Source organism: Chlamydotis macqueenii, chromosome 18, assembly GCF_036417535.1.
Source record: "Chlamydotis macqueenii isolate bChlMac1 chromosome 18, bChlMac1.mat, whole genome shotgun sequence".
Lineage (NCBI taxonomy): Eukaryota > Metazoa > Chordata > Aves > Otidiformes > Otididae > Chlamydotis > Chlamydotis macqueenii.
The window spans coordinates 11,244,727-11,272,718 of record NC_141573.1 but is presented as its reverse complement, the minus strand read 5'-3'; the positions used below and the strand labels follow the sequence as shown (position 1 = coordinate 11,272,718).

The following is a 27,992-nucleotide window of genomic DNA, read 5'->3' as shown; positions in this document are numbered from 1 at the left end:
TAAAGAAAGCATAATAGGATTTCTTTTCCAGAAACATTTATTTTTAAATAGTGTTCTTTCCTTATAAAGCAGCTCTTCAAGTCATGTTCCTTTTACCACAGTGTCTTTGGCATTTTCCTCCTAGAACTTTCTTGTAGAGTGGTATAAAATGTAATTTTTTTTTTTTTTACAGAAAAATAAGTATTTAAACCACAAATTAATTCCCCAAAATATTAAATAACATACCAAAAACTTTATCAAATCTATTACATACACTAATATCACAAAACTTTGTTGTGTATGTGCATAATAATTATATATACATTTTTAGCTTAGTTAAGTTAGTGCTTCAAAGTTATCAAGGAAGCTTTTAAAAAAAAAAACCAAATGCACAATTGCAGTATTACTAGAATTTGTCACACTATTTGTAGAATTTAACAATGTATACAATACATTGCATTTAAAAACCTCTGCCCAAATATGCAAACCGACGACTCATTTTTATATTTTTGAATAGTTTGCAAAAAGACAGGATTTTATACAGTTACATATTAAGTCACTTTCCAGATTTCATGGAATTAAGAACTCAATATAATTTATCCCCTATGTGAAAACACATCCACTAGTAAAAACAATGGCATCATGCACATCAGGAACTAAAATGCAGTATGAAAATCCAACAGCAAAATGTCACATGCTGTCAGTTGCACTGAGCATGTCATCCATTCCAAAGCAGCATTACTGTAGTGAGCAAGCTCTAAATAAGAATTCTTTTTCTTATTTTTGTCTATGCAGTGTGATACATACATAGAGTGTGCTCAGCCGTTAAACAAGGAGTCCTTGTGTTCAACGCTTCACATGAGGGGATTCCATCCAGGTTCCTTTTCCGACAGAGAGCTCAAGAAATTTTGCAGCTGTTTCTTGTACAGTTTTTTGGTGGGCTCTGTGGTGGACGGATAATTTTAGCTTTCTTTAAGCTGTTCCTTTTATTGATGTTGCTGGATGTGAGGGAGTATGAGCGTCCATGCATCATCCTGGCATTAAGGCCATTTGCCATGGAGAAAGATTTGAGGTGGCTTCTTAAGGCAACAGGGAGAGGGAGCTTGTCAACAAGATGCACGGGGGTACAGGAAACTATGGCACGGCAACAAAGGTCTTGCAGGCTCAATACTTTAAAAACAGACACAAAACTTGCATTATAATAGCATGCTTTTGTCAGCCACAGGGTAGTAGCATACCCAGCACTCTGTATGCACTCTGTACTGCGAGGATTAATTCTCGTTTCTCCTCCCACACCCTTTCCCACATCTACATTATCCAAAATATCAGCTGCTTCAATTTCCTATTTATGTCGTAACACTTCAACGACTGAGCATGTAAGTTCTAGGAAAGGTATGTTATTCCCTATAAAAGCAGCACAGGTTATGCCTGCAGATACGTATTTTCTGTTTAGAAAGCAAATTGTACAGGATTCCTCATTCTTCTTTTTTATGATGTTTTTGCATCAGGGTTAAAGTTTCTGAAAATTATTTTATATTATTTTTTACACTAAGGGTGCTGAAACACTGGCCCAGGTTGCCCAGAGAGGCGGTGGATGCCCCATCCCTGGAAACATTCCAGGCCAGGTTGGCCGGGGCTGTGAGCAACCTGATCTGGTTGGAGATGTCCCTGCTCCTGGCAGGGGGGTTGGACTGGGTGGCCTCTAAAGGTCCCTTCCCACCCAAACCCTTCTGTGATTAATGAACCATAAACCTCAGCTAGTAGTAAATTTACATATTTTCAGTGCACATCGCTTACCCTTGTTCGGCCTCCAGAGCCTGTCCATTCCATGTCTCATCAATACTATTCTTGCTAGCTCAGTAAAGGACTCTGTAATATTGAAATTACAAAGTGGACTGACTTCAAAAAAAGTCATGCCCAGCCTCTCAGCATAGGCTTGTGCTTGTTCAGTAGATACTTGGCGCTTGAAGGCTAAGTGAAGGCGATTTCCAACCAGGATTTTTGGTACACCAGGAGCATGCTGAGCAAAGAGAAGCAATAAAGTTAATAGTTTGGCTTCCATTTTCCCCTTTGCTCAATTAAAACAAACAAAAGCTTTTTTCAAGATGTAAAGACTAAGTGGCAGGTTGGACAGATGATTTCTAGAGGTCCCTTCCAGCTTAAATTATTCTATAACTTTCTGATCTAAAATCATCCCTTTCTCAGAGAAAACAGGCTTGCACAGAAGATGTAGCAAATCTACAGCAAGAATGGGACTACAGTATGAAATCTTTGCCCTCCATATGCTTTCCATCAACACCTTTAAAGAAATCAGACACTTCAGCTGATATGTTTCCAACTTTCTAGAATTATAAACATAGAAAGAAAACTGTAAACTTGGCATCTTGGATAACTCTGTAGTAAGAACTGCCTGCAAATGCCAGTAAAAACAGTAGAAAATATCACAAGCAGTTGGTCTTAGTCATCTGCTACAGACTAGTGACGCTCTGGGATTGTACCTTACCTCATTTATTTCTTTTATCCATCGATCGATTCCATCAAATGACCAACGATTTGTAATATCATACACTAGTATCACTCCCTGTATTAAACAAACAAACAAAAATTAGAATTCTAAGCTTAACAGAGGTATAACACAGAGAATACTATTTGAAAATTCTCCAGTTCTGAAATAATCCTGTAAGATGCTGAGCAGCTTCTCAATGGAGCAGAACCTCAGCATCCTGTGAAGCCAAGCCCTGTCTCTCTGGGTAGACTGTAGATTACAGATCAGCCAAAGGGCAGAAATCTTGACTTAGTTTGGGGGTCTAATGTATTGGCAAACATTTCTTTTATTAGTGGACAGGTTTGGTTATCACAAGTCATAGCAAATAAATATTTTTGCCACATTCGGTAGCTTGACAATTCAATGCTCTGTGTAATCCTGGAACATAACAGATGTAACTCCTCAGAACCAATGCATGTCATGAACTACAGCAGTACTTTGAAGTCTGAAGCTATAGTGACTTTTAATGTGTCTCTTTTTTAAAAGTAATTTCCTTACAAGTCATTAAATTTTATCACATCTTAGACCATGTTTGTATCTTTCACATTACTCTTGATAGTTCTATATTATCAATTTCTCTTGGCACACAGTTTTAAAAAGTAGTATTAGCATAGCTTTCACATGATAAAATAAGATAACATGCTTAAGTTATTGAGCTAACCAACAAGAAAGCATAAGAATATATATCACTGTATTTTACCCAGCTTCTGCTTCAATCTCATGGATTTCCCCTCCCCAAAAGAAAATCCTGCCCCTTGTTATTTCCCATGACTCATGTTATCTTCAGACTACTACTGCACCTGCACATGATCTACAAGGGAGCCAAAGAAGCCATCACGACGGTTTGCTAACTGCTTTCATTCACCCAACAACCATTACTTATCCCCGAGAAAGCTGTACTTTGCTTACCTGAGCACCTCTTGAATAAGACCGAAATATGGTGCAGAATCTCCCTTGCCCTGACGTATCCCTAAATGAAATAAATTAGATATATTTTTAAAAGAAGTAGGTGACCTCCTATGTTAAGAGTTCAGCGACATTAACTCATCTGTACTGATCAGTATCAGCACTTCTTCCATTAATCATGCAGCAGCAGTCGCTAATGCATCAGAGCTCTTCTCGCTCTCAGCAGTTTTTCCCTGCTGGCATTCTGCCCTTCCCTCCACATTTCTCAGATTTCTCAGGATAAGAGGACAAGAACTTCAGACTTCACTCTTGTCATTGCCGTTGGAAAACAAAGGCTATTACTCAAGTGTAGGTATGCCACTAGACTTTGCATTTAGATCAGCTTGAAGAAAGAGTCTCTTTTCACAGCAAAAGTGGGAGGAAACAATAGCTATCACTAAGGAAACAAATGGAAAACCAGTAAATTCTTAATTACAGCAGCAATAGTTCATCACGAGTCTAGTATGATGAAGGCATCCCTACAGAGTCACAGACAGCACAGGTTTTTAGAAAAGCATGCACCAGAAGGAAAAAAAAAACACACGCAAAACCAAAACTGCATAAAGTGTTTGGAAGCAAAATCAAATTTACAGTGAAGAACATGGTAAGAAGCAAAATTACATAAAGACTTTTTGAGGTAGATTACAGATCTTCAAATGCAGGGCACATATTATTTCTGTATATTGTCAACTGTAGAAACATTTCCAATCTGTTATTTTAAGGAGTTCAAAGAACATCCTGGCCCTTCACAAAAAGAGTTAACACATCTCCTTCCTGGCTGCTTCTCGGATAAGCTTATGTGGTATTTTTGCTGAGCTATAAAAATGGAAGACAGAAGAAGAAAAAGAAAGTAGCTGAACAAAATACCAAGTAATCAAGATACCATATGGCAGAGTACTGTTATCCATTATTGCATTTAACACTTGAAATATTATTTTGAAAAATCATAAAGGCAAAAAAAACCCAACGATGCATAGGCATCTAACTCCGGTAATTAAAAATGTTTCAAAAAAAATTGAACACCAAAATTTATTTTAAAGATGGAAGTGGCACAGGATTGGGAAAAAAAGGATATAATAATCATAATAATTCATTTTCACCTCCAATTCTCCGTCTGAACACCGACTGCTCCTAGAACCTGTCCCTCTGATTTATCTAGATTATAGTTCCTCAAAAATCACCTTCCATCTCCTTACTGTCCTGCACTGACCTTCCTTCTCCCTCTTTTATGACACGAGTTTAAGGAAAGAGGAAAACAATGTATTTAAGAGGCAGTAATGTTGCTGCATTTTTCAAGTTGTATCACTTGCTGAGTATTTCTAAATGAACCAGAAGATGGCCATCTTCAAACAGCCTTCACACAACAGCACCCTGACAGAGCAAATATTCGACCTGACAGGAAAAACATCTGTTGTAAAATAATTTTATTTGTTCTCAACATGTTTTTGTAAATATTGAATTATATCAGATTGCGTATCAATTAAACTATATAAGCAATAACCTTTTTTTTTTTTTTTAAGTACTATGGTTATTTAGTTGACCATTACTGCTAATTAACTGAGCAAAGGGATGTTGCTATACAATCACTATATGCTTTCAATGGTACTTTCATGGTTCTCATTACCAGCACATTTTATAATCTTTGAAGGCACTCTGAATCTATCTTGAAGGCACTTGTAATCTTCTGTGCCTTTCTTCTGCATTTATTATGCATCTCTTAGAAACTGTAAGGTCTCCTGTTTTACATGAAATAGATGCAAAATGGAGGTAAAGAGAAAGTGTGACTTACTCAAAGGGCTAGCTGCCTGACTCGGTCTTCCTCAGTTGAATAAATATTTCTGAAGCATAGGGGAGAACTCCTGCCCTGAAGAGTTCCATTTTTGTGTCTTTGAAATATAAATTATGAGGAAAGGTGGAGCACACGCTTACCAGAGCTGCAGCTTGATTCGTCGGCCATCCAGAAGAATCGTTGTAGTCTTATAATCTATACCTGTGGGGAAGACAGTGATGGAAATCTTAGAGCAGCTTGCAGGTGTACAATACACACAGACAGTTACAGATTTCAAAGAAGCTGACCTTAAAAAGAGGCATTTGTCATTAGTATTCTATCAAGTGCATATAAATAAGAACAACCTGTCCATATAAAGTTACAAAGACCTTTCATATGACTTAAGCCTGGTCCATGCAGAGTGGGTGTCTCAGGCTCCCTTTAGTTGATAAATGGTACATTTCAGTCATTATCACAGAATCACAGAATTATCAAGATTGGAAAAGACCTAAAAGATCATGCAGTCCAACCATCACCAATACTTCTCAGCTAAATCATATCCCTCAGCACAACATCCAAACGTTTCTTGAACACCCCCATGGTCGGTGACTCCACCACCTTCCTGGGCAGTGCATTCCAGTGCCTGACTACCCTTTCCGAGAAGTAATATTTCCTAATGTCCAGCCTGAATCTCCCCTGACGCAGCTTGAAACCATTGCCTCTATTTCTATCACTGTCTACACAAGAGAAAAGGCCGACCCCTAGCTCACTACAACCTCCCTTCAGGAAGTTATAGAGAGCTATAAGGTCTCCCCTGAGCCTCCTCTTCTCCAGACTGAACCATCGCAGCTCCCTCAGCCGCTCCTCATAAGGCCTGTGCGCCAGACCCCTCACCAGCTTCGTAGCCCTCCTCTGAACGCGTTCCAGGGCCTCAATGTCTTTCTTGCAGTGAGGGGCCCAAAACTGAACGCAGTACTCGAGGTGTGGCCTCACCAGTGCCGAGTACAGGGGGACAATTACCTCCCTGTTCCTGCTAGTAACACTGTTTTTGATGCAGGCCAGGATGCCGTTGGCCTTCTTGGCCACCCGGGCACACTGTCGGCTCATGCTCAGCCGAGCATCAATCGGTACCCCCAGGTCCCTTTCCTCCACACAGTCCTCCAGCCACTCCGCCCCAAGCCTACAGCGCTGCCTGGGGTTGTTGTGGCCGAAGTGCAGGACTCGGCATTTGGTCTCGTTGAACCTCATCCCGTTGGCTTCAGCCCAGCTCTCCAGCCTGTCCAGATCCCTCTGGAGGGCCTCGCTACCCCCAGGCAGATCCACACTCCCAGCCAATTTGGTGTCATCTGCGAACTTACTGAGGGTGCACTCAATGCCCTCATCCAGGTCATCAATAAAGATATTGAAGAGGACAGGCCCCAGCACCGACCCCTGGGGAACACCACTTGTGACCGGTAGCCAGCTGGATTTAACTCCATTCACCACCACTCTCTGAGCCCGGCCCTCCAGCCAGCTCCTTACCCAGCCAAGAGTGTACCCATCCAAGCCATGGGCTGCCAGCTTCTGCAGGAGAATACCGTGGGAGACAGTGTCAAAGGCTTTGCTGAAAGCATGACAATATATATGCTTAAAGAGTTTTATCTTTTCACAAACAAAGGTAGAACTAGGTTTTTGCCTTCTCTCTCATACATATGTTGCAGACTAAGTGCTGTTCTCTTCCTCTATTCCCTAGCTTCACTGTTTCTATTATTTCTTCCTTCCTTCTAATCTCTGACTCGTAGACAGCTCTTGGATCAGATACACGTGTCCCCCTCATATGAAAGCAGGAGATGGTCCAAGAAGTGGCTTGCCTTTTGTCTTCCAGCCTTTCCCATTCCCGTTGACAAGAGCCTCCTCTGCCCACAAGAGCTACGCAGTTAGAGTCCAGCAGAACGCAGGCAGGTTCCAGTTATTCCTTCCCATAACATACCCAGACCTTGCAGTTGAGCTAAAATTTCTCTTTTAGATGAGCTGAAGAATTACTGCAGTGTTGAAGGGAAGTATGTGTTATAAGTATACATATACAAGTACAGGCACACACACGTATCTAACTTAGCTCGCATCTTTATTATACATCCTGTAGTCTCCACAAATAACCTTCAGTCCACAATATCACCTTTCTACTGCTAACCTGACGTGCCCCAAGAAGCAATTAAGCTATGTAAAAGTAAGCTCAAGTCTAGCATTACTGTCGTCTTTGGGAAAACGAGTGCATTAGTTTCAATTAGATTAGGCAAAACTAACCAGAAACACTTGTGCAGCTGCAGTTGACCCCTGAAAATATCCACCACCATGCCAGGTTCAATGGCTTTGAACACTACGCTTCAGTACTGCATGCACACATTGCATAATTATAAACGTTAAAAGAAAGAGAGGCTCTTATTTTATTAAATGTTATTTTAAAAGTGTGCATTCAGTATTCACACTGTGCAGCCAAGCAACACAGTTGCACTGGTAAATGCGTTTTTCTCATGTTTTCCTTGCTGTGTCATAGTTAACTTCTTGAATGGAACATTTATTCACAGAGTCCTCCAAATGAAGTTTAAAGAGCATGAAAACTAGTTCTGAAAAATGTACCGAAATGTAATGAGGTTTGTGCCTTGAAAAGGAGGGACAGGCTTTATTTTCTTAGCATAAACAAAACAAGGGGGTAAGAAAAACACATTGACATGGCAAAACAAATGCAGGGAGAAGAGTGCCCTAATTACTACTTAAGTACATCTTTCAGCTGCTCTCAGTACTTTCAGCACATCTTTACCAGAGGCAGAGAGATGATAGCGCCAAAGATGATCCTGTAAGTGTAAGATCCATTACTATGGGTGGCATCTACATCCAGAAGAAAAAAGTTCATCTATATATCAATGATAAACATAACAAATGCTTACCGGTAAGGTATTTTTTTCTGTGTATTTAAGGGGGAAATAGAAGTTTGAAAGTTTAATAAGAAAATGCAGCAATTACTTATCACTCTCTCTCAGAAGTACTGCAGCACTGCATGGCACGTAAACAGCAAATGAAAATCTGTCAGCAGCAAGCACAGCTGTGGGGAGACACCCACCACGCGGGAGATTTGCTCTCTGTGCCTGCAAACACATTTTGTCAGCGAGTTAACAAAATGGACTTTGTGTTGCTCCTCCAGTAGGAAACTGGTAGTGTGGCTACCAGTTGTCATTAAGAGGCCCCTAAAGCAGTCACTGACAGTCAGCTATCTCCAGGTTTGTAAACAAACAATACGTTTAGAACCCTCTGGCATAAATAAGCAGACACAGAGGAGGAAGCCTTACCCACCTCCTTTTCCACAAGGAAAGGAGTTTGTGAGACTGGGTCAGGAATAGAGAAGAGATGTTGAATTACCAGACAGAAGTTGTTGCAAGGTAACAGTGGTCAGCTGGGTCAGCTCTCCCTGTAGCCACAGGCGATGAAGAGATGTTTCATTTGTGCTTCCTCTGAAATCTCCACCAAGCTAAACTGCTCAGAAGGCATTTGTCACGTGTAAGACACTGAGGCAAACAAGATTTGAGCCCACTGTATTAATAAACTTGAATTCACTCGGTTATAATGAGAAGATCCTACTCTTCAAAAGGAGGTGTGGATGTGGTACCCCAGGACATGCTCTCCTACTTACACAGCAGGATCATTTCTTGCCCAGGGATCAGTGCACCGTTACCCAACACAGCCATCTCCACGTTCTAGTCTCAGGACAACTCATTTGTACACAACCATCACCCATTTCTCCTCCAGAACAGACATCGGGGGACTCTCAATGCTTTTAGTACACAGCAGAATAGCATCGATTCCTTTTTTTTTTTTTTTTGTAGGATACCTATTATAACATAGATACTGAAGCATACAGTGAAACATGTTCTTTACCTCTAGTACAAATAACCTCACTTCTCTAATTTCCTGGCTTCTCACATGCCAAAATTTACATCTGTAGATTAAACAGCTAGTAGTCTAAAACTTCCATAGCAATATTAGCAAATAGTTTTTACTTCTGTATTGTATTTGCTGATATTATCAGTAGAGTTAAACCAGCTTTAAACTTTGTAAGTCGAAAGAGATTAAAAACCAACAATTTCTGAAGGACAGTTGCACTGCAGCACCATTAATTAAAAATAATTTCTATCTATACATTGATTTGACTTGTTACATGGTTTATGCCATTTCTAGCAGCAGCAATTGCTAAACATCTGCCCAACTTGAAAGCCAAGAACAACAAACGGGTGTGAAGCCACCTTGCCATAGCCCTGCAGAAATGGGGTTTCACAGTTCCAAGAGCGAGGGCATTTCTATAGAATGAGAAGCCAAGAGAAATCGCCTGTTACCGAGATCCTGGTAACGAAGAAGCTAGTGATGACCAGAGAGATGATAGAAGGCAAGCTTAAGAAGCAGTCTGGCTGTGATACAAAGACCAAGTAAGAAGATCAGGAAGACAGAGGCACTGTGATGGTAAGTCACACGTTATTAGGAAACATTTCAAAGATGCCATTTCATTTCTATTGCCCGCAGGACAGCTCACTTGAGTCACATCAACATACCGGTTCGCTGCTCCCACTTTTACAAACTGATGAATTCATCCTACTGTCAGGTAGGGGTATATTAGGAAAAAAAAAAAAAAATCTCAAAACAGCTCCTTCCAGTCTGGCAGGGACTAAAGAGAGGGAGCTAAATTCTTCTAATCACTCCAACGCAAATCAGAGGCTGGTTCAGTGCCATGCCAACTTCACAGCTCCCAGAGAAGCACCGAGCTGAAAGGGCAGGGACAGCAATAACGGGCATTTCAAGCTTTTAGCTCACTGCAGAATTGTGGGTTGAAGCATCTTCTGCCTTTAATTCAGCCTCTTACCTGTACATTTGGAAAGACACACATGCATAAAAAAAACCCCAACACATTACCACCGCTTTTGGGAGATTTCTTTTCATCTATCGGCCAAAGTGTTCCAGTATTAGGAAACAATCAAATCTACAACCCAAAAGTTAAAATACATGATAATAAAATCAAACCTATAGACAAAGTCTTGGGACACCAAACGTCAACTAGGACATTGACATTGTTTGTGCACTGAAAGGACAAGTTTCATCATTTCAGAAATTCTTGGAAACATAACGCATGCAGAACAAACCCTGCATAACGCCACAAAACTCATTCCAGCATCCCGCGCTACCGCTGATACTTCCCACAGGGTGAAATACCTCCGGTACTTGATCTGAAGGTAAGGAGGAGGCACAGAGCGTGTTTAGCAAACACTGACACATCCCACACAGCGAAGGGACATCCATCATTCTGTTAGAAGACAGGAAATCAGCATTGCGTAGCTAGAGGACACACCGCTGAATAAACCTGGCCCTGTGCTTTGCACCGCACAGCATAAACTCCTGCAAGCCGCTCACGGTTAGCCACATACATAGTGCAAAACACCCTATCTTTTTTTAATATGACATGGAAAGACAATTCTGAAAAAAACTCCTATTACCAGCTGCTGGTTATGGAAGCATCTTAAGCGTTTCTCAAAAGATTTTTGGAGAGATGGATTCAGAAACTTCCTTATTCTGTTATACAGATAGAAGCAGTTGATACTATAGCCTCAACATCTCTGCAATTAGCATTTGCCATTGATTAAGAATCAAAACAAAAAGCCTTTTGCCATGAATCATCAGGAACAGCATGAGACTGTAACAATGAGACCAACAGATGTGGATTGTGCTGTTGTAGAAATCAAATGTCCTTCCAGAACATTATTCACTCATTTAGTAAGACAGAATAGCTTTGTTTGGATATGCAACTAAAATGTATCTCTAGACAAGAAAGGGAAGAAAAAGGCTGCTAAATCAAAAAAATTCAATTTTGAAGTGAACCAGAAAAACCTCCCAGTGCTTAATAGTTTCACATGCATGTTTTTAAATAAAAATTGTTTACCTGAAGCCACAAATTGCAATTAAAGAACCTGAAAGAAGGCACTACCCTTGCTGAAGGGTTTGGATGGCTTAAATCTAATTGATTTGTAACAGATTCTGTTCTTCTCAAACACAAAATTAATGGATGGGAAACTGAAAGAAATATTATTGAACCCAGAAATGTAGTAAGATTCCCAAAAAAGCATTCAGCTGTTTGGGAACAACTGCAGTAACCAGGAAGCCATCCTCTCTGCATCGATGCTTTGCAGCCATTTCCACACCATCACTGACGCCTCACCGACCGCACCGCATCCGTCTCACCACTGATTATCTGAAGGCTTCCTGTGAATTTCTGCTTCTCTTGAAGGCTACAGCAGTGCACCAAAGTTTCTAATTTTTGTGATGGGTCTTTTTAGGGCAGAATCCTCCAGTCATTTAAGTTGCTCATTTTGTGTCCCACCAAAGGCAATGTTATTTACACCAAAAATCTTTTTCTCTTAGGTTTAGTAATTGAGATTCAGTGACTTACAGTGTGACTAACAGCCAGTCATTTAACTTTGCAGAAATGAAAAACACCCTGACTCACTTGAATGACATTTGAATGCAATGGACTACAGACAGAGCATTGGTCACACCTTGAGAGTGTGACATGGAGTAAAATCCAGACTTGTCCCTCAAAATTTTTCACAGGAATTGGATGTTAGCCTAATATTTTAATGGTTTCCAGCTTGTTCTGCATTTACTTCGGATCTGTGTCTCAACTTAGATAAGTTATAGGAGAGGGGAGAAAGAAAAAACAGGGGAAAACCCCAAGAACTTTAAGACTAGGTTCTTCAGAGCTGTGCTTTACCAATCCAGCACGGAAAGATTTTATTCAGTGGCACATTTGTCTTAGAAACGGTCCTAAAACCAACCCGGTTTATACCCGAGAAAGTACAGAACGGTGCTCTTCACCTCTGAACCTGGGGCACTGTCACCTTTCAGCTCATACACACTACAGAACTGGTTTCATTGTTTTTACTCACTCCTCTTGATCTGTCCTTTCTTTAAAGTTTAAGGCACGTTGGTCCTTGTAGATAATTGATGTCAAATTAGCAGCTTTCAGATTTAATTAAAACAGAACCCAACTACTTCAAAATATTATTATTAATAAAATTAATAATATTAATTCTTCCAACTCCCTGCCTCCATGGCCTGATCGCCTTCCACAGATGTCACCATTAAACACCTTCTCCAGCAACCATTCACTCCATCAGTTTGTTCAAATTAACCAGAATTTTTTTCCTGTGGGTGGCTGGGTCAAGGTGAGGGTAAACGTTGGAGCGGTAGTTATCTCAGACACATCCTAAAATCTCCTTCCTGCCATTTGTTTCTATGCTGATAATTAAGTGCCTACAAATAAAAAAAACATATATATTCAGTGGGATTCTGGGCCCGTGTTTAACAAAGTCCACTGAAAACATCCTTCATGTTCAAAGACTGTTGACTGCATGTCAAAAACACAGTTTCAGTTTTCAGAGTGCTTAAAACCATCTTCTCATAGCCATGATGAGAATTCAATGGTCCCATCACTTCCCACTTAAAGCTTCCTCAGCTTTTCATACACACACTAAAATTAAGGTCTAATATTTATCATCAGAACACATTTGTAACTGTTTCAAATGTATTTGACAAGTGACAACTTGCAACTCCACTCATTCATTTGTTCCAAGCAAGCGGCCCCACAGCACGCCTTTGATTCAAATTCAGCTAAGCTTTGAAAAGCAAGCCGCACGTTTTCCACATCACGCTGCAGAGATATCAACTGGACTACATCTTCTGATACGCAAGCACAAAGGTCAGGTTATGTGACAGTCATATTCGCCTTCTGCTCGCCATTTCACAATGATCATAATTTCCCAATTCCAGTCTTTTCCATCACACTTAATTACTGCAGTAGAAGCCATCTGTCTGAAGAGCACAGATTGCCCATTCAGACTGAAACAGAGACACTAAAATTTTAGATCTAGACTGTATTCTTCACCTCATTAATCAAGCCATAAACCACAATTACAAAGTCTCACAGATATTCCACTTATTTCAATGATGTGACAACTTTCCCACTTTAAAAAAAAAAAGCTATTTGCATCAGAAAGCCCAGCTTTATATTTTTCTTTGTTTCTGGTCACAGACACACGCCAGTATCACAATCTATCTTTCAAGTACCTGTAGTTTCCTTTAAAAGTTTAAAGGAATTAAGTTTACAAGAAACCTGCCCTTAAAAAAAAAAAAATGATAGTGCTCTTTACCGATTACACAGCAGCTTTTCAGAGTTACACAAGTTTTAGTGCAGCAGGTTCAAATCCAGGGATCTCAGAGCGCTTCCAGTTGGCTCCAGTCCAGACTGCCGTCCTTCGAACCAAAGCACGTGGTACGGCGCGAGAAGTTCGACACACGCTTATGGCATACCTCCAATACTAACCTGAAAACAAAATCAACTCCAACTCCAAAACCTATGTAAGCCCCAAAACGTTAATTAGTCAGGTTGCTAATTTACAGAAGCAATAACTGAGTAAGTTTCTGTTCATCCTTTTACTACCAGCACTAGCAAGTAAACAAGCCTGTACTTTGCATATTAAATTCACACCCTTCCCAAAAAGAACAGGCAAACAACTCGTTAAGTGCATGAGTTTTTTAATCATGCCTCAGCTTGCAGTATTTCTGCTGAGATTGCTAAATAACAACTAAACATTCAAGGCAGATGATTGTTTGGAAAGAAGAGAAAACTATTTGACACCAGCTAATAATCAGCTGTTGACCAAAACCAGTGAACAAGCCATTTCCGTCCACGTTAAGGGGAAAGGAAATAAAGATCCTGAGATCGTATTTGATTGTTCTCTGTTTTAGCATTTACTTGTCAACAATAAACCAGCCTCTTCAGCATCTAAGGCCTCAGAAATTCATTTTACAAGAAGAAAGAGCACTGTTTGCATCCCCCAGGTCAGGAAGAAGCAACAGCCGTGCACTTCAGTGCATTATTTCCTTTCGTCCACCTCCAAACAGAAGGAGACGGGAGGCGCTCGGGCAGCGTGTCAGCTCGGCTGTTTACTACGAGCTGCAGCTAACATCCTGCCAGCTAGAAACACGTTACTGCTTATAAATAGCAGCACTGCAGGAAAGGGAAGGTTCTTATTAGCACTACCAACAAAAAAAAGTTCTTCCCTTATTTCAGCACACATTAATAAATTCAAAATAAATTGAGAAGAGATTAATATATCGATCCCAGCGATCTGGTAAAGGAGGCGTTTTTTTCCTCAACCCTTTTTTCCACAGATGTGAAAGATTCCAGTGAAACAGGGAGCCCGGGGCGATCGGTGACCGCAGGCCTCCTCTGGTGCCTTGCGCCTAGATCCAGCTGCTGGTGCACAACCCTGCAACTCCGCCTTCCGACCAGAAAATTCCCATTAAAAGCCAAGACCCCCAGAACTACTGCCAGCTCTTGAGATGAACTGAGATAGAACTGTTACGGACTGGTAGCAATTATTAGCCAAAGGGGTTTTTTTAATAGTTATTTAAAGCCAATAACATCAGGTTACGAGTTAGGAGTGGTGTGGATCGCTCGGTTCCCTGCGCCGGGAAAGGAACACACCCTTGGCAGAAGACAACAAACACTAGCGTTGTGATTCCCCTGCTTGTCTCTCCAAATTCTTTGCAACAGAACCCAACATAAAAAATGTAACATCAAGCAGTTCATAGTTTATAGTCATTGTGGCAGAACTGCAACTGTATTTTAAAACAGATCTTTTCTACTTCAGATTTGCATTTTATAAAAAGAGAATTGCCCACAACTTTTAGTCCGTTTAATACCAAAGTAAAGATGACCACAACGTAGCACCAGTGAATTTGACTTAGAAATTAACCTCCATTATAAGTACAGGGGAAAAAGTAATTTCCACAATATCATCTTCTCACTGCCGCTGTTCATCAGTTCCGGTAAGCGCTGGACTGAGAGAAGAGCTCCTTTGCCTGCATTAGGCATGCTGTTAACACTCATCTTATCTTCCTAAAAAACTGGCACATTACTTTCAAAGAGCATCCGCTCTCAAGGGCACTTCCACACTCCGTGCAATTCAATAAAATTTCAAACGTGATTCTTTGTTTCATCTTCTTTGAGATACAGACGTGTCCCAAGCAACATCCACGATGTGATGCTCCGTGTAAAGTACAGTGAAGGGAAGCCTGGCTAGGCTAAGACAACTGACCCAAAAAAAGTGGAATAAGTTTTACATAAGAGTTGGTCGTCCAACATTTGCAGTGCTTCTGGATAACTTTGTGGTATAATAATTCTTTATCATAAAGCTTAACAGTGGGGGATCAAATCATCCTGGTGCATGAAGAAGAGGCCAGAAGGCAGGGTACGTATCTTTTACAAATTCCGCAAACGGAGAAAGTAATGGGATGTGGCCATGTAGAACTTGCCCTTATACCTTGAAGACTAGGTCTGAAATACAGCCAAGCATCTGGAAGAGAGAATAGCTTCAAACCTACCATAAAATATTAAAACCAGATGCAATATTTCACATTTTACAATATTTTCCAGAATAGAACAATGACTTTTTATGTCTTGACACTTCATTAGCAGTAAACCAGTTCAAAAATACTTGGCATGAGAAGAATCCAGCCCCCGTTATTCTGAGCTACAGGCCTAAGAGCTCACTGAGAACAGTAGCAAACCTCTCCAAAACTTCCCCAGGCTTTAAGTGAAGTCTCAGATAAATGATTCTGCAGAATTAAACCATGGCTTTCAGTTAAGCATATTAATATATCATGACAATTAGAAAAATCAGAATTGTTTCATAAGCATATTCCTGTATATCATGAAATCGTAAGTATTACTTATGATAAATGGCAAAATATAACCAAGGTTTAAAAAAATTTTAAGAAATCCAAAAAGCCTACTCCAGGATGCCATCAATACTCCCAGAAGTCACAGCAATATTTATCAAGTGTTGTAAAAGAAGAAAAAAAAAGTAGACTTGTTTTTCCAACCCATGAAGTAGTGCCTGTTAAAAGAGGAAAAAAGGTTACTAGTTCAGCTCCAAGAATTATTTTTCAAGTAATGAATTCTGTCTTTTTGATGAACTGAAGATCAAAGTAGGGATTCACAACAAGTAGGTGTAAATGTAATGATTTTGCTTTAAAGGTGCCAGAGAGCAAAATTCATATAATTATTGAGAAATTACTGTGACTTAAAAGCTACCATCCAGAAAACAGAGCCATCCCTCCCAAAGCACTGATACTTGAAGAGGAAGAGCTTTCAAACTCATCTCCAAACCAAGCAACACAAGACCAACTGCACTTCGTAAATTTGGAAATCCAAGTGAGACATGTGCTGCAGTACAATGGGCTTTATAGATAACGTTACTGTTAACTCAGGGAGTCCGCGGGCCAGGAGGTATCTTCAGGACACACACTTCCATTAGAAAAATGAAGGAAATTAGGTCTGGCTTGGATTATGCTTCCACTTCGCCCCTCTCCTCCTCCCCAGCTATTCCAGCAGAAGAGTTGCTGAAGTTCTAACTGTACTCCTTTTCCAGGACAAAAAATTAACACAAAATGCTAGCAAATAATCTTTCTTAGGATTTAAAGGAGAAAGACAGACCATACATTACTGATACAGAGCTCTTGTTCCATTCATCATTTAGTTGGTTTCTGTTTCCCAATAATTTAAAATAAATTTGTTTCAGGTGAATAACATGCGAGGAAATTCCAGGTTGGAACAATCTCAGAAGGTCATTTGGGTCAACCTCCTGCTCAAAACAGGACCAGATATGAGACTGCGTAGCCTCTCCAGGCAACCTGTTCCACAGCTTGACTGTCTTTATGGTAAAAACGTTTTCCTCTTACCCATTCTGAACCTCTCTTGTTTTAACTTACACCAGTTGTCACGTACCCTCCCACCACATACGGAGCCTCACTCTGTCCTCCTGATGACCTTCTCATGGGTACCAGGAGGCTCTTAGTTACCCCTCCAATGCTCTCTCTTCTTCAGAGAGGTGACTCATTAGTTTGCAGACAAACTTCATTTAAATTGTTAGAACTGCAGACTTTTCTTCACTCAGAAACTATGTAATTACTTTTCACGTACTCTTCTGCATTGAACTAGCCTGTGCTGCAGATGTTGAAGACAAATACAGTGTACATTGATAAGTCAGTCTGTCTATAAAATTATAGTTCTCAAACAGTAGTGGATTAAATTCCTGTTTGGAGGAAAAACCCTCAAATTCATATGGAACAATTATTACACCACATGCCTTCTTGACTCTAGAATCGTCTTGTTCCAAGACTAACATCATTCTAAAAGGAACAGTGTTGCTATCTGAACCAAGAATGAAAATAAATTAAAAAGTTTAGAGGTCATGAACTTGTTTAAAATGCCATTTATCACGCTCCTAGTTCAGAAATTATGTGTTCAAGTTAAACCACAATCTACTAATTCAGAAGCGGTTTGAAAAGTCACGGGTGTGCTTTACACAAACTTCTCCTAGCAAATTTACCGAAGCAAACAGAGAAAGATTAGAGCAGAGTCCTGCCGAGATCACGCGCTGTGTACGGGGATTGCTAAAGCAATTAGAAAATAACTATATGTATCCAGATACCCAGGTTAAAAATTTTGCACCACAAAACTCTCCTCGTATTGACTCAATCATTCCCTTGAACACATCAGCTACAGGAGCCTCTTTTCCTCAGTCGAGTCTCCAGATCGAGTATTAAAAAGCTGCCAGACCTGCTGGGTCTCTTCTGGGTTTTCCAGCTGGCAGTTTCATATTTCATCCACTCAAAGATCTCATTTTAAGGCACCACATAAAGTCAGCTTGTAAACAAAGATACATTAACACATCACTGTCTGTAAAATTTTGAAGGGATGAGTTATTTTGATAGGTACTAACTGTCAAGTTTTATGTTGAGCACATAATATAAAAACAGGGGGAAAATAAAGGAGTAAAATCTGAATCATAAGCTTGGAACACATCACACAGTAAACAAATTACGTTTATTAAATACAAGTGACTGGACTGCATTTGAAAGTGTGAAATATCAGCTGCGATTCATCTGGGGCAAGTGTGTCACACTTGGGCTGCAGTTCGCTTCTAAACATCGTCACACGTCCACTCCTCCGCACTTACATCTGCACACACGGGACTTGAACTGGCCATACATTCAGAATAATTGGAACTTTTCAAAAGCGGTTTTCTTTTGATCCAAGAAAGAAAGCATTTTTACAAAACACTTCTCCAGAGTTCTGTGTACTGAAGAATACTTAAAGAATATGCACTATTTTAACAAACACGATTGAAACAGGTATTTATGGCACTGGGAGTTTATGTTATGCGAACATGAAGCCAAGACCCAAAAATAATTTATTGGGGCAAAATCTGAACAGTTTGATTTTGCACCAGTCAACATCTTATTTTAAAGCTGCATTTTTGGAGGGCTCATAGCGTCCCAGAAGTGTGTTTGTTTAATGTTTCAAAGGAGGTCACAGAATCCCTCTTACTCCAGCATAAGAGAAAAGAAATGCATAGCAAAATTGCTCCTTATATAAATTAGGAAAAAGCCATAGAAAGTTGCAGCTATAGTTTTTAATTGAAAAGAACACACAGACTACCCATTTTCATAAATGAAGTAGCTGCAAAGAATTCTAAATCTCCAAATATTGGATTAGGAAGGTTGGAAGGCGCATGAGGGAAGCAGACCTCAGGAAGCAGCCAGGTTTGCATGTTCTTCCTAAACAGGATCTCTCTTACCATTTTTAACAGACTCCTAGGGTAAATGAGCTCAAGACGACACTTCTTATGTTCTTAATTTAGAAGTAAATTACTTTTTACAATGCACAGAAATCTCCATTCCAGACATTCTCACCATAGTTCCTCTACCTCTGTATGTTAAACTACCAGGTTCTACTTTGAAACCAAATGTTGCACAAGTATTTTTTTGTGTCCAAGGTAACTCTGGAGTAACAGCCTTGGCTCCTCCAGCTTCCTCGTGCTCACCAGCTATCGCTCACCCACCTCCATCCTCTGGCACCGCTTGCTGACTTCACACAGCGCTTTCAGATCAGCACCCTCCAATGGCAAATCCCACGCAACAGAGAAAAACAGCAGAGCTGTTAGATTGGCTTTCAGCTTCATCTTGTGAACAGTAAATAGCTTTATCTGCTCCTGACAACAAACATGATTCTAAAATACTTAATTGTCACTGTTTATATGCCTACAAAACAGTAAAATATTACTGACTCGACAGAAAGAGTTTTGTATGCATGTAAGGGTGTTTTCACTGCGAGGCCCTACCTGTCCTTCTCCCAGCCGGAGAAGAGTCACTTTTCTGTCCCAGAGAGGATTCTCACCTTGCCTTGAGGACAGTTCAGAGATTTGGTTCAACCTGTCTGAACATTTTATGAACCTGAATATGTTCCACTTCCCTAGAGATTTATATCCTACAGGGTTCAAAAAACCCATGCCTCCTGCAAAGGAGCACCAGTCAGATCCAATAAGTCTCAGCGGAACACAGCACACATATTCCTTTTATCAGCACGCAGTCAGAGTAACAGCCTAATTAACATATCCAACAGGAATGTAATTATACCAAAAGCAGGTATGTACAACATTAAAGCCTTAAGGCTGCTCTTCTTCAACACGCTTTGTCACTTGGCACAGCTCGTTACTGAGGCTCCTTTCTCTTCTCTGCTTATCCCACCCAGCTGAAAGAGGGCACTGCCTCAGACGCTACAAACAGCTGTAAAGATGTGAGCAAGGTTAGTTCCTGGGCCTTTAACCCCCCTCCGTTCCTGGGTAGAAATGACACCCTAACTTCACAGTAATGAGCTGTCTAACTTTCCATAGATTTGAGTGACAAGTTAGATACGTGAATGGCTGTTGTGAACACCGATATTTTTGTGGGCTTTGCCCTGAGCAGGTACTAAATTATGGTCAATACTGACGGACGATTTTATCTCACCTTTCTGAAAGACTGGGCATTAAATATACAGCACGTGTTGATAAACCAGGGTTTGATCTGTAACGGCTTCACTCACTTAGGAACTTGCTGTTCTAACTGGAGTATTTAACTACTGAGCCTGCCCAGTTCACACTGCCATATCACAACGTGTCAAGACATAAAAGAAAGGAACAATTATTTGTACAGATGTGTTCCACTATATCAACAGATTTAGATGTGGATAAAAAAGCATAGCAAGCTCAAACTAAACATGTCTGGTGTATTGCATTTGAGATGATCCTTAAATAACGCCAGCATGACAAACACTAGCCCATGCTGAATATTTTGTGTAAATATTGCATTAGTTTCAGATTTTCAGTCTCACATTAAGCAAAATCCAAAAGACCTGAATGAGATACAAATAAAACTTTTAAAGTTAGCCAATTTCTATTCTTAATCCCGTTTTCCATTCTTGTTCAGCTCCCAGAACAAAAACAAATGTACAGCATTATGTAAATGCAATTTAACCAACACACGGGATAAAACTTAATCCTGGCATAGCCAAACACAATTTTGGTTAGGCCAAAGCAGCTTGAAAGGACTCAATTACCTTGAGGTCTGACCACTTTTCAAAGTAGCCTGGACTTTGTCTTTCATGTTGCACACCTGTCTGGGAGCCTGACGGTAATTTTGATTTTACAGTCCCTTTTCCACTCCCTCCTATCTGTGAAAAAAATCGGGGCGAGGCAGGAAGACAACAGCAGCCCAAGGGAAACTGTCAGGCAGCACATCGGTGCTACTGAATGAATGCACACGAGAAAGATGAAGAAGGTGGTAAGCTATTGCTGTAGTCTCTTTTGCCACAACAATCTCAAGTATTACTCGTAGCAATAGCAGGTATCAAATTCAGACAAGTGTGTGCAGGTTGGTTTTAGGCAGGAATCTGAAAATCATTTGCATGATGTTAAGATTTCAACGCTTCTTCATTCTGAAACTGTACGATAATATGCTTGACCAAAGCATGACATTTGAGCTGTAATGTTAAAGCAAAGAAATATAATTAATATATTAAACTGAAGAAAGAAAGTGTGCAATAAAGCAAACTAGCTTTATGGAAGGTTTGAAGAAACACAGAAAACCCACACACTGCCAAGCAAGCCTAGGATTTCCATTGCTCCATTACCTCCCGCAAGGTGAGTGTTCATGGATTCAACAGAAGTGCGACATCAGCTAACAAATACAAACCCCAACATTGACTGATTGACCCAGCCATCGCAGGAAATGCTACACTGCCATGTTGCTTATGAAGAATATGGAAAAAGAGGTAAAAAGGTGTCACTCAAGTATGCTATGAATCAGGGAAGAAAACATGATGTATCGGTCTCGCGAGGTGAGCAATTCTTAGCACTTGAGATTTGGGGATGGGGGAATGGCACACAAACAGAAGCAAAGAACAAAGCCAATGTGAATTAAATCATAAGCTTTTTTTTTTTTTTTTAACAGGATGGAAAGTATCTGTCATAAGTAAGGCAAGAATAAAAGGAGTCAGGTCAAACCAGGATGCACATTTTCAGCTAGCATACGCCTCTCATAATTGACTGCCTATTAAGAATAATTGCTACTCCACCGTGCTATCACCTAGAAGAGACAAAATGCAGTTACAGTGATGGCAAAGGGGGAAATTATTTCTGTTTTCCTCTTTTAAACACAGGGAAAAGGGAAGAAGTACGGAGTGGGTAGCAGTTTCTGTTTACTGAACTTTCTTCACATGCAGCATGTAACACAACTTAAAACTAATGCTGTCCTTCAGCAGTAAGCACAGCTCTTGTAAGATAATACATCAAAGGGGCAGCCACGACTAACACAGTTGCATGAAGACAGAACAGAGAAACTTAACATCAAATCTTTGTGGTAAGACTTTTACCTCTATTAGTTCTGTATCTGGCCTTCTTAGGGGCGAGGGGAGGAACCACAGGCAGCTCACAAATCTAAGTTGTTTTATTTCTCGTGCTAGCAACATTTCCCTTTTGTTTCCTTATTTTAGTCAGGGCTCGTTCCCTCCTCTTCACATCAGCTTTACACCACGGAACGGCTTTAGTCTGTGCCATGAGGAATAGCCACCATGAACTGTCAGTTTGTCTGCTGAAATGCAAGCAGCTGACAACTATCCCAGCCTGAACGCTCCCTACGTATAGGGCACTCCGGCTCTTCCCGTAAGGTCTGCTTGAGGTTGGGCCACCCAAGCTCCAGGCCTGAGTTCTGACCACTTAGCAATCGCGACAAATGCTTATAACATCCACAACTACTACAGAGCAGGATCTTTTCAAGCATTCAGATAAGGCAACCAATACCCCAGTGACGTTCTCAACTTAAGGTCAGACAGAATTTATGGGAAGACAAACAACTGTGAGATGAACTTAAGGGGACGTGAAAGGGTCGCTAGGCGAGAAAGGATGGAGACTATTTGTCAGTTTAAACCTCATGTTCCTGCAAGAAAAGGAGTAGGAGTACATAGGTTTGAACAATTATTCCTTTCAGTCCCTGTGTCAAGTAATCACATTGCAAGCACATTTTGGTGTGAAAGCAAAAGCAGAATCCAGCTGAATAAAAATCTGTTAGTGCAAAACATCACAATATTTGTCTACCTAATGACAGCACGTCTAAGGTATTATGTTCCAGTCTAGAAGCAATTATTTCCTCTAAATTTGGTCTGATGAGACACTAACAATGCTTAAAAGCAAAGTTTTTGCAGTTCTCTAAGATCTTTTCTGTGCAGTTTTTATTACCCAGTTAGAGGCCAAGAGTGTCCAGTCTAGAACAGTATTCTGTGCAGTTGGACTGGACGATCGCTGTAGGCCCCTTCCAGCCAAAATAGTCTATTCTATTCATCGTTATTTCAGTTTTGAGCAAGATGTGGGAGAACTATAAAGGCAAGTTACCCAGACAACTAACCTTCCTGCCTGCCTGCCCTTCTCCAGGATAATTGCTTTCTGAATTATCTCTATGAATCATGTTCACCAATGCATCTTCCATGGCAGCCCTTACTTTGTTATGCTAATAAAGCTTCTTTCCTTCTTTCCAAGCCAGAGTCCTTTGGTTTTTAAGAAAAATTCTGAGACCAAGAGACTGCACTCCTTCTTAACAGCTGAATTATGGCAAATGCTTTCAAACCACGGCTTGTGGACCAGCAGCTGCTTGCAGAGACTTGACAGATCGCACGATGCTGGCATTTCTTCCCATCTCCAGATTTCATATAATTTTTGTGTACTGACAAAATACAGTAAGACATATGACTGCCATATTTTCCTAGGAATGAGAAAGATGGTAGATTTATTTTTGAACAGTTAAGAAAGTGCCTGTGAAAAATTAATTGGTGGTTTAGAGTTTGAGTCAAATTAGAGTTTGAGCCCATAGAGTTGAGATGAGACAGTTACATAGCTACACATAAAGCCTTCAGGAATCTGATGGCTAAAAAAAAAAAAAAAAACCAAACAAAAAAACCCCCACCTCCCCATTCTAGTCAACTCCAGGTTTTATTTTATCTTCATTCTTGTCTGCTTGTCTGTCAAAGACAGTTATGTCTTTGATGCTGCTGAAGACAACAACCAACCAAAAGCCCCTTGATCCTTCTTTGCTGATGAGTCCATCCTCATTAAGGCTTCTTTTCCACCTCTCTTAATATCCCATGGGGTTTGTTTAGATTCTCCTCCTTCCCAAAGGAGGGGTCACACTCTGTCCAACACCTTGTCCTTCCCTACACTGCCGTTACAAATAATCTGTCTCTCTACTTCTTCGAGCACTGCAGTGCGTCTTAGCAGTACCTCCTGTTGCCTAGCACAAGAACGAACCCTACATCAAAGCTAAATCCTAACTTTTCTTCCTCAACTCCAATGGACTGCTGTCCTTTCTGAAACCCAGCCCTGTAACTTCAGGGTCATCTTTCCATTTTATCCACAGAATTGATAAGCTCTCTGAACAGATGGTCTTATTCGAGGCCTCCTCTGTCCTTCATCTTGATCACCCTTTGTAGTTTGTTCTTTCCAAACTTCTCAACATTCATATTCCCACCTTCAATTTACTATGTTTCAGCAGGGAGAGCAACCTCTTTCCTGTTGCAATAAACATCAAATTTTGTCTCTTTTGCACATACAAGTTTAAACAACTGCCCAAATTCCCATGCTTCATCATATTAACTGGTTAGTTCTCATTTTCAAGGCCCTTCCATACTCTCTCTCTCTCCTCAGTTGCTCTTGTCTTTTACCACACCATCTCTCTCCTCTTCCGTTGTACTCTCAAAGCTATAGCCCTTCACCAAGCTCTACAACAAAGTTTTCTCATTTCAAAGCTTATACATGTGGCACATTTTGACTGGATCTATCCTAGCACCAGAATTTCTCTTTCCAATTCAGAGACCTACCTGCAATTATGGAAGTGGTAGGTCCTAAGAGTTAACTAAGGACTTGAAAACGGTGAAAAAGTCAGCGTTTATCAAACTTTTTAATCAAGCTAAATTAGAAAATAAGTCATAATGATGTTTAGCTCTATCCCTCTCCCTGCATCTCTGTTTTCAGAGTCCCTCAGCCTGCACAGGTTCCTCACAGCTGCATCCTACGCAGCCACGCTCAAGTGATGTAAGGAAAGGCTGAGGGGATACAGGCAGAGAAGGGGTATCGGATACAGACCACCAAAGAAACCAGCCAACTTACATGTCATAGAATCATAGAATGGTTAGAGTTGGAAGGGACCTTTAAAGGTCATCCAGTCCAACCCCCTGCCAGGAGCAGGGACATCTCCAACCAGATCAGGTTGCTCACAGCCCCGGCCAACCTGGCCTGGAATGTTTCCAGGGACGGGGCATCCACCACCTCTCTGGGCAACCTGGGCCAGGGTTTCATCACCCACAGTGTAAAACATTTCTTCCTAGTATCCAATCTAAATCTACCTCCCTCTATTTTAAAACAATCAACCCTCGTCCTATTGCAACAGGCCCTACTAAACAGCCTCTCCCCACCTTTCCTGCAGCCCCCTTTAGGCACTGGAAGGCCGCAATAAGGTCTCCCCGGAGCCTCCTCTTCTCCAGGCTGAACAGCCCCAGCTCTCTCAGCCTGGCCTTATAGGAAAGGTGCTCCAGCCCTCTCATCATCTTTGTGGCCCTCCTCTGCACCTTCTCCAATTGGTCCATGTCCTTCTTATGTTGGGGGCTCCAGAGCTGGATGCAGTACTGCAGGTGGGGTCTCACCAGGGCAGAGCAGAGGGGCAGGATCCCCTCCCTCGACTGCTGCCACGCTGCTGGGGATGCAGCCCAGGAAGCCGTTGGCTTTCTGGGCACAAGGGCGCATTGCCGGCTCATGTTGAGCTTCTCGTCCACCAGCACTCCCAAGTCCTTCTCCTCAGGGCTGCTCTCGATCCATTCTCCTTCTAAAGAACTTCAAGTTTGATGCATTCAAGAACATTATAAATTGAAGAGTGAGAAATGTTTTTATGAACCTTCACAGTTAAAATTCTTCCTTAAGTGAGACTAGACAGTATACTATGATTGTGCAAACACTGAGGCTCAGCATGTAGAAAAATTCTTAATTATGACACTAGTCGCACAAAATTAAAAATCAGATTACATTCCTTCCACATTTTACTACCATGCCATCTGGTACACCTGCCCTCCTCTGGTACTTCATATCGTGCTCATCCTGTGGGGACTAAGAAGTTCTTTCAGTCTGTGAAACAGTGACCTTTGCATAGCAGAGTTTGTGAGGTCCTGAATTACCATATTGCCGAACCTTGTACAGTTCAGACAGATTGATAAATATCCTGGTGAAGAGACTACAGTCCATGAAATGGCACATAAAACTTACAACCCTGTATGCATACATTTTGAAGTTATTAGTAGCTATGAAGAATTTCCAAGCTGCATGTTAAGTACTTTCAAAATAAATCAAAAAGAGTATTTGTATTTTTGACTGTCAAGAAATCTATTCACAGAGTTACAGTGTCAGCCACACAATTTAAATATTTTTTAAGAGCAAAACCACAAGCATCACAAGGTTTACATGCAAAAGTCTAAAGTAAGACTGATGAGCTCAGGAGCTGGTCAAACATTCTCTCTCAGTTACGTCAAGATACACTGGAGACTAAAGTGCTCCTTCAATGTAGGAATTTATAAACTAGTGTGTGTACAGCCCAGAGCCAGGCTAGGCACACTCTCTGCAAGCCTTTTGTCCCTTTTCTCCAGCCACCTGAAGAGCGTGAAGAGTCAACACAGCACAACATCCCAAGAAGTAATTTAGCAGAACTACTACGCAGACATCTTAAAACGTACACTGGTGCCTTCAAGGTACAGCCTGACTCATAGGCAGTGGTACAGAGAACTCTCCTCCCTCCCTGCAGCTCTCCGCCGTGAATCAGTACGATGAACTTCACATAATAACAATGTAAAGACTTCCAGTGAATTAACTGGTCACAGACTTACACTGGCAGTAAATTAAAGCAGTGGGTAATTTGACAAGATAATTTGCTTTTTAGTATGCCACATGACAGATTTGGATGAGGGGAAAAAAAAAAAAGAAGTGAAACTAGAGTATGTCCTAGGCAAACAAGATTGTGGGAGCGAAAAGAGGAGAATGCGAGGGAAGGAAAAGAGAAATTCCCGAGCCAGTAGCTTAGGTTTAAATCAGTGTGCAATGTTCACAACTCTCCACTCTGCAGACAGAATATATCTGGCATGGATGAGGCTCTTCAGTCTTGGCCTTTAAAAAGCTTAAGTGAAAGAACATACTACAAACATGAACCTTGATCTTAAAGGGCTACCCTGCTGGTATTACGGACAGGACAGTGAAAACAAGGGGGAAATAAAACCTCCTTTTCTGCTCTTTCAGTGAAAGCACTTTCACAGCAAACACCTTGCTGTCTAACAAAGATCCTTTACTAGGAAAACACTTTTATTAGTATTTCCCTTTACTCACTGATGAGAACAGCAAGATAACCGCTTCGGAAGATAAATCCCATCACTTCGATCAATACCTTCTGCATATTAAGACATTTCTCTTGAACTCCAGCTACAAAGAGTTTTGCACACGATCACCTGCACGGGATTTTAAACCCCGAGAATAATCCCACCTCCTTCCTGAAAACTACATGCAGCAAAACATCATGCGGCACGTCTTCGCCCGCACCCCTCTGCTCCCTCGCTGCCACCCGGGAGCTCCGGCAGCCAGCAGGCAGCTGCCGAAGCAGCCGTTTCCAGCTGTGACCCCAGCCGCGCTCGTTTCCCAGCCCAAGGAGCTGCCAGCGCCAGACCGCGGCCTTCGCCTCCCGGGCGGCCGCAGCCTCACCGCACTCCGAGGGCCGCGGGGCGCTGGTGCAGGCGGCGGGGCGCGGCGGGCAGAGAGCCCCCGCCGCAGCGGGACAGCCCCGGGGGGTGCAGCTCACCCGTGTTGTACCCGTAGGGCGACTCGGTGGCTCCGTCCTGCAGGCTGGCCAGGATCTCCCCCTTGCCCACGTCGCTGTCCCCCACCAGCAGGAATTTCAGCAGGAAATCGTAGGCTTTCACCGGGCTGCCCGCGTGGCTCATCCTCCCCGTCGCTCCCCCCAGCCTCCCCGACGGATCAGCTCCCGCGGCCCATCCCGGGGCCCGGGGGGGCCAGGTCACCGCGGCGGGCAGCGGCGCGGGCAGGCAGCGGCATGCCCGGTGCTGGCGGCGGCGGCGAGGCGTGAGGAGGCGGCGCGGGCCCGTCACGGCAGCAGCCCCCGCCGCGCCATCGCCGGCCGCGGCCGGAGCGGGGAGGCTCTGGGGGCGCGTCTGCGGCGGCGACGGGAGGCGGCGGTGTCAGCGGCGGGGAACGGCGGCAG

The 27,992-nt window shown here is 41.7% G+C and overlaps 1 protein-coding gene across 1 annotated transcript; it reads right to left on the bottom strand.

Annotated features, from left to right (window-relative positions):
- Positions 1-19: 19 nt before the first annotated feature.
- On the bottom strand, positions 20-27,714 carry RAB40B (RAB40B, member RAS oncogene family). The gene is made up of 6 exons (XM_086762276.1): positions 27,573-27,714; positions 5,399-5,459; positions 3,434-3,494; positions 2,483-2,560; positions 1,777-1,999; positions 20-1,149 (listed from the first exon to the last, which is right to left on the bottom strand). Exons 1-6 carry the CDS (start codon positions 27,712-27,714, stop codon positions 878-880), a joined length of 837 nt encoding a protein of 278 aa, XP_086618402.1. The 3' UTR covers positions 20-877.
- Positions 27,715-27,992: the final 278 nt, after the last annotated feature.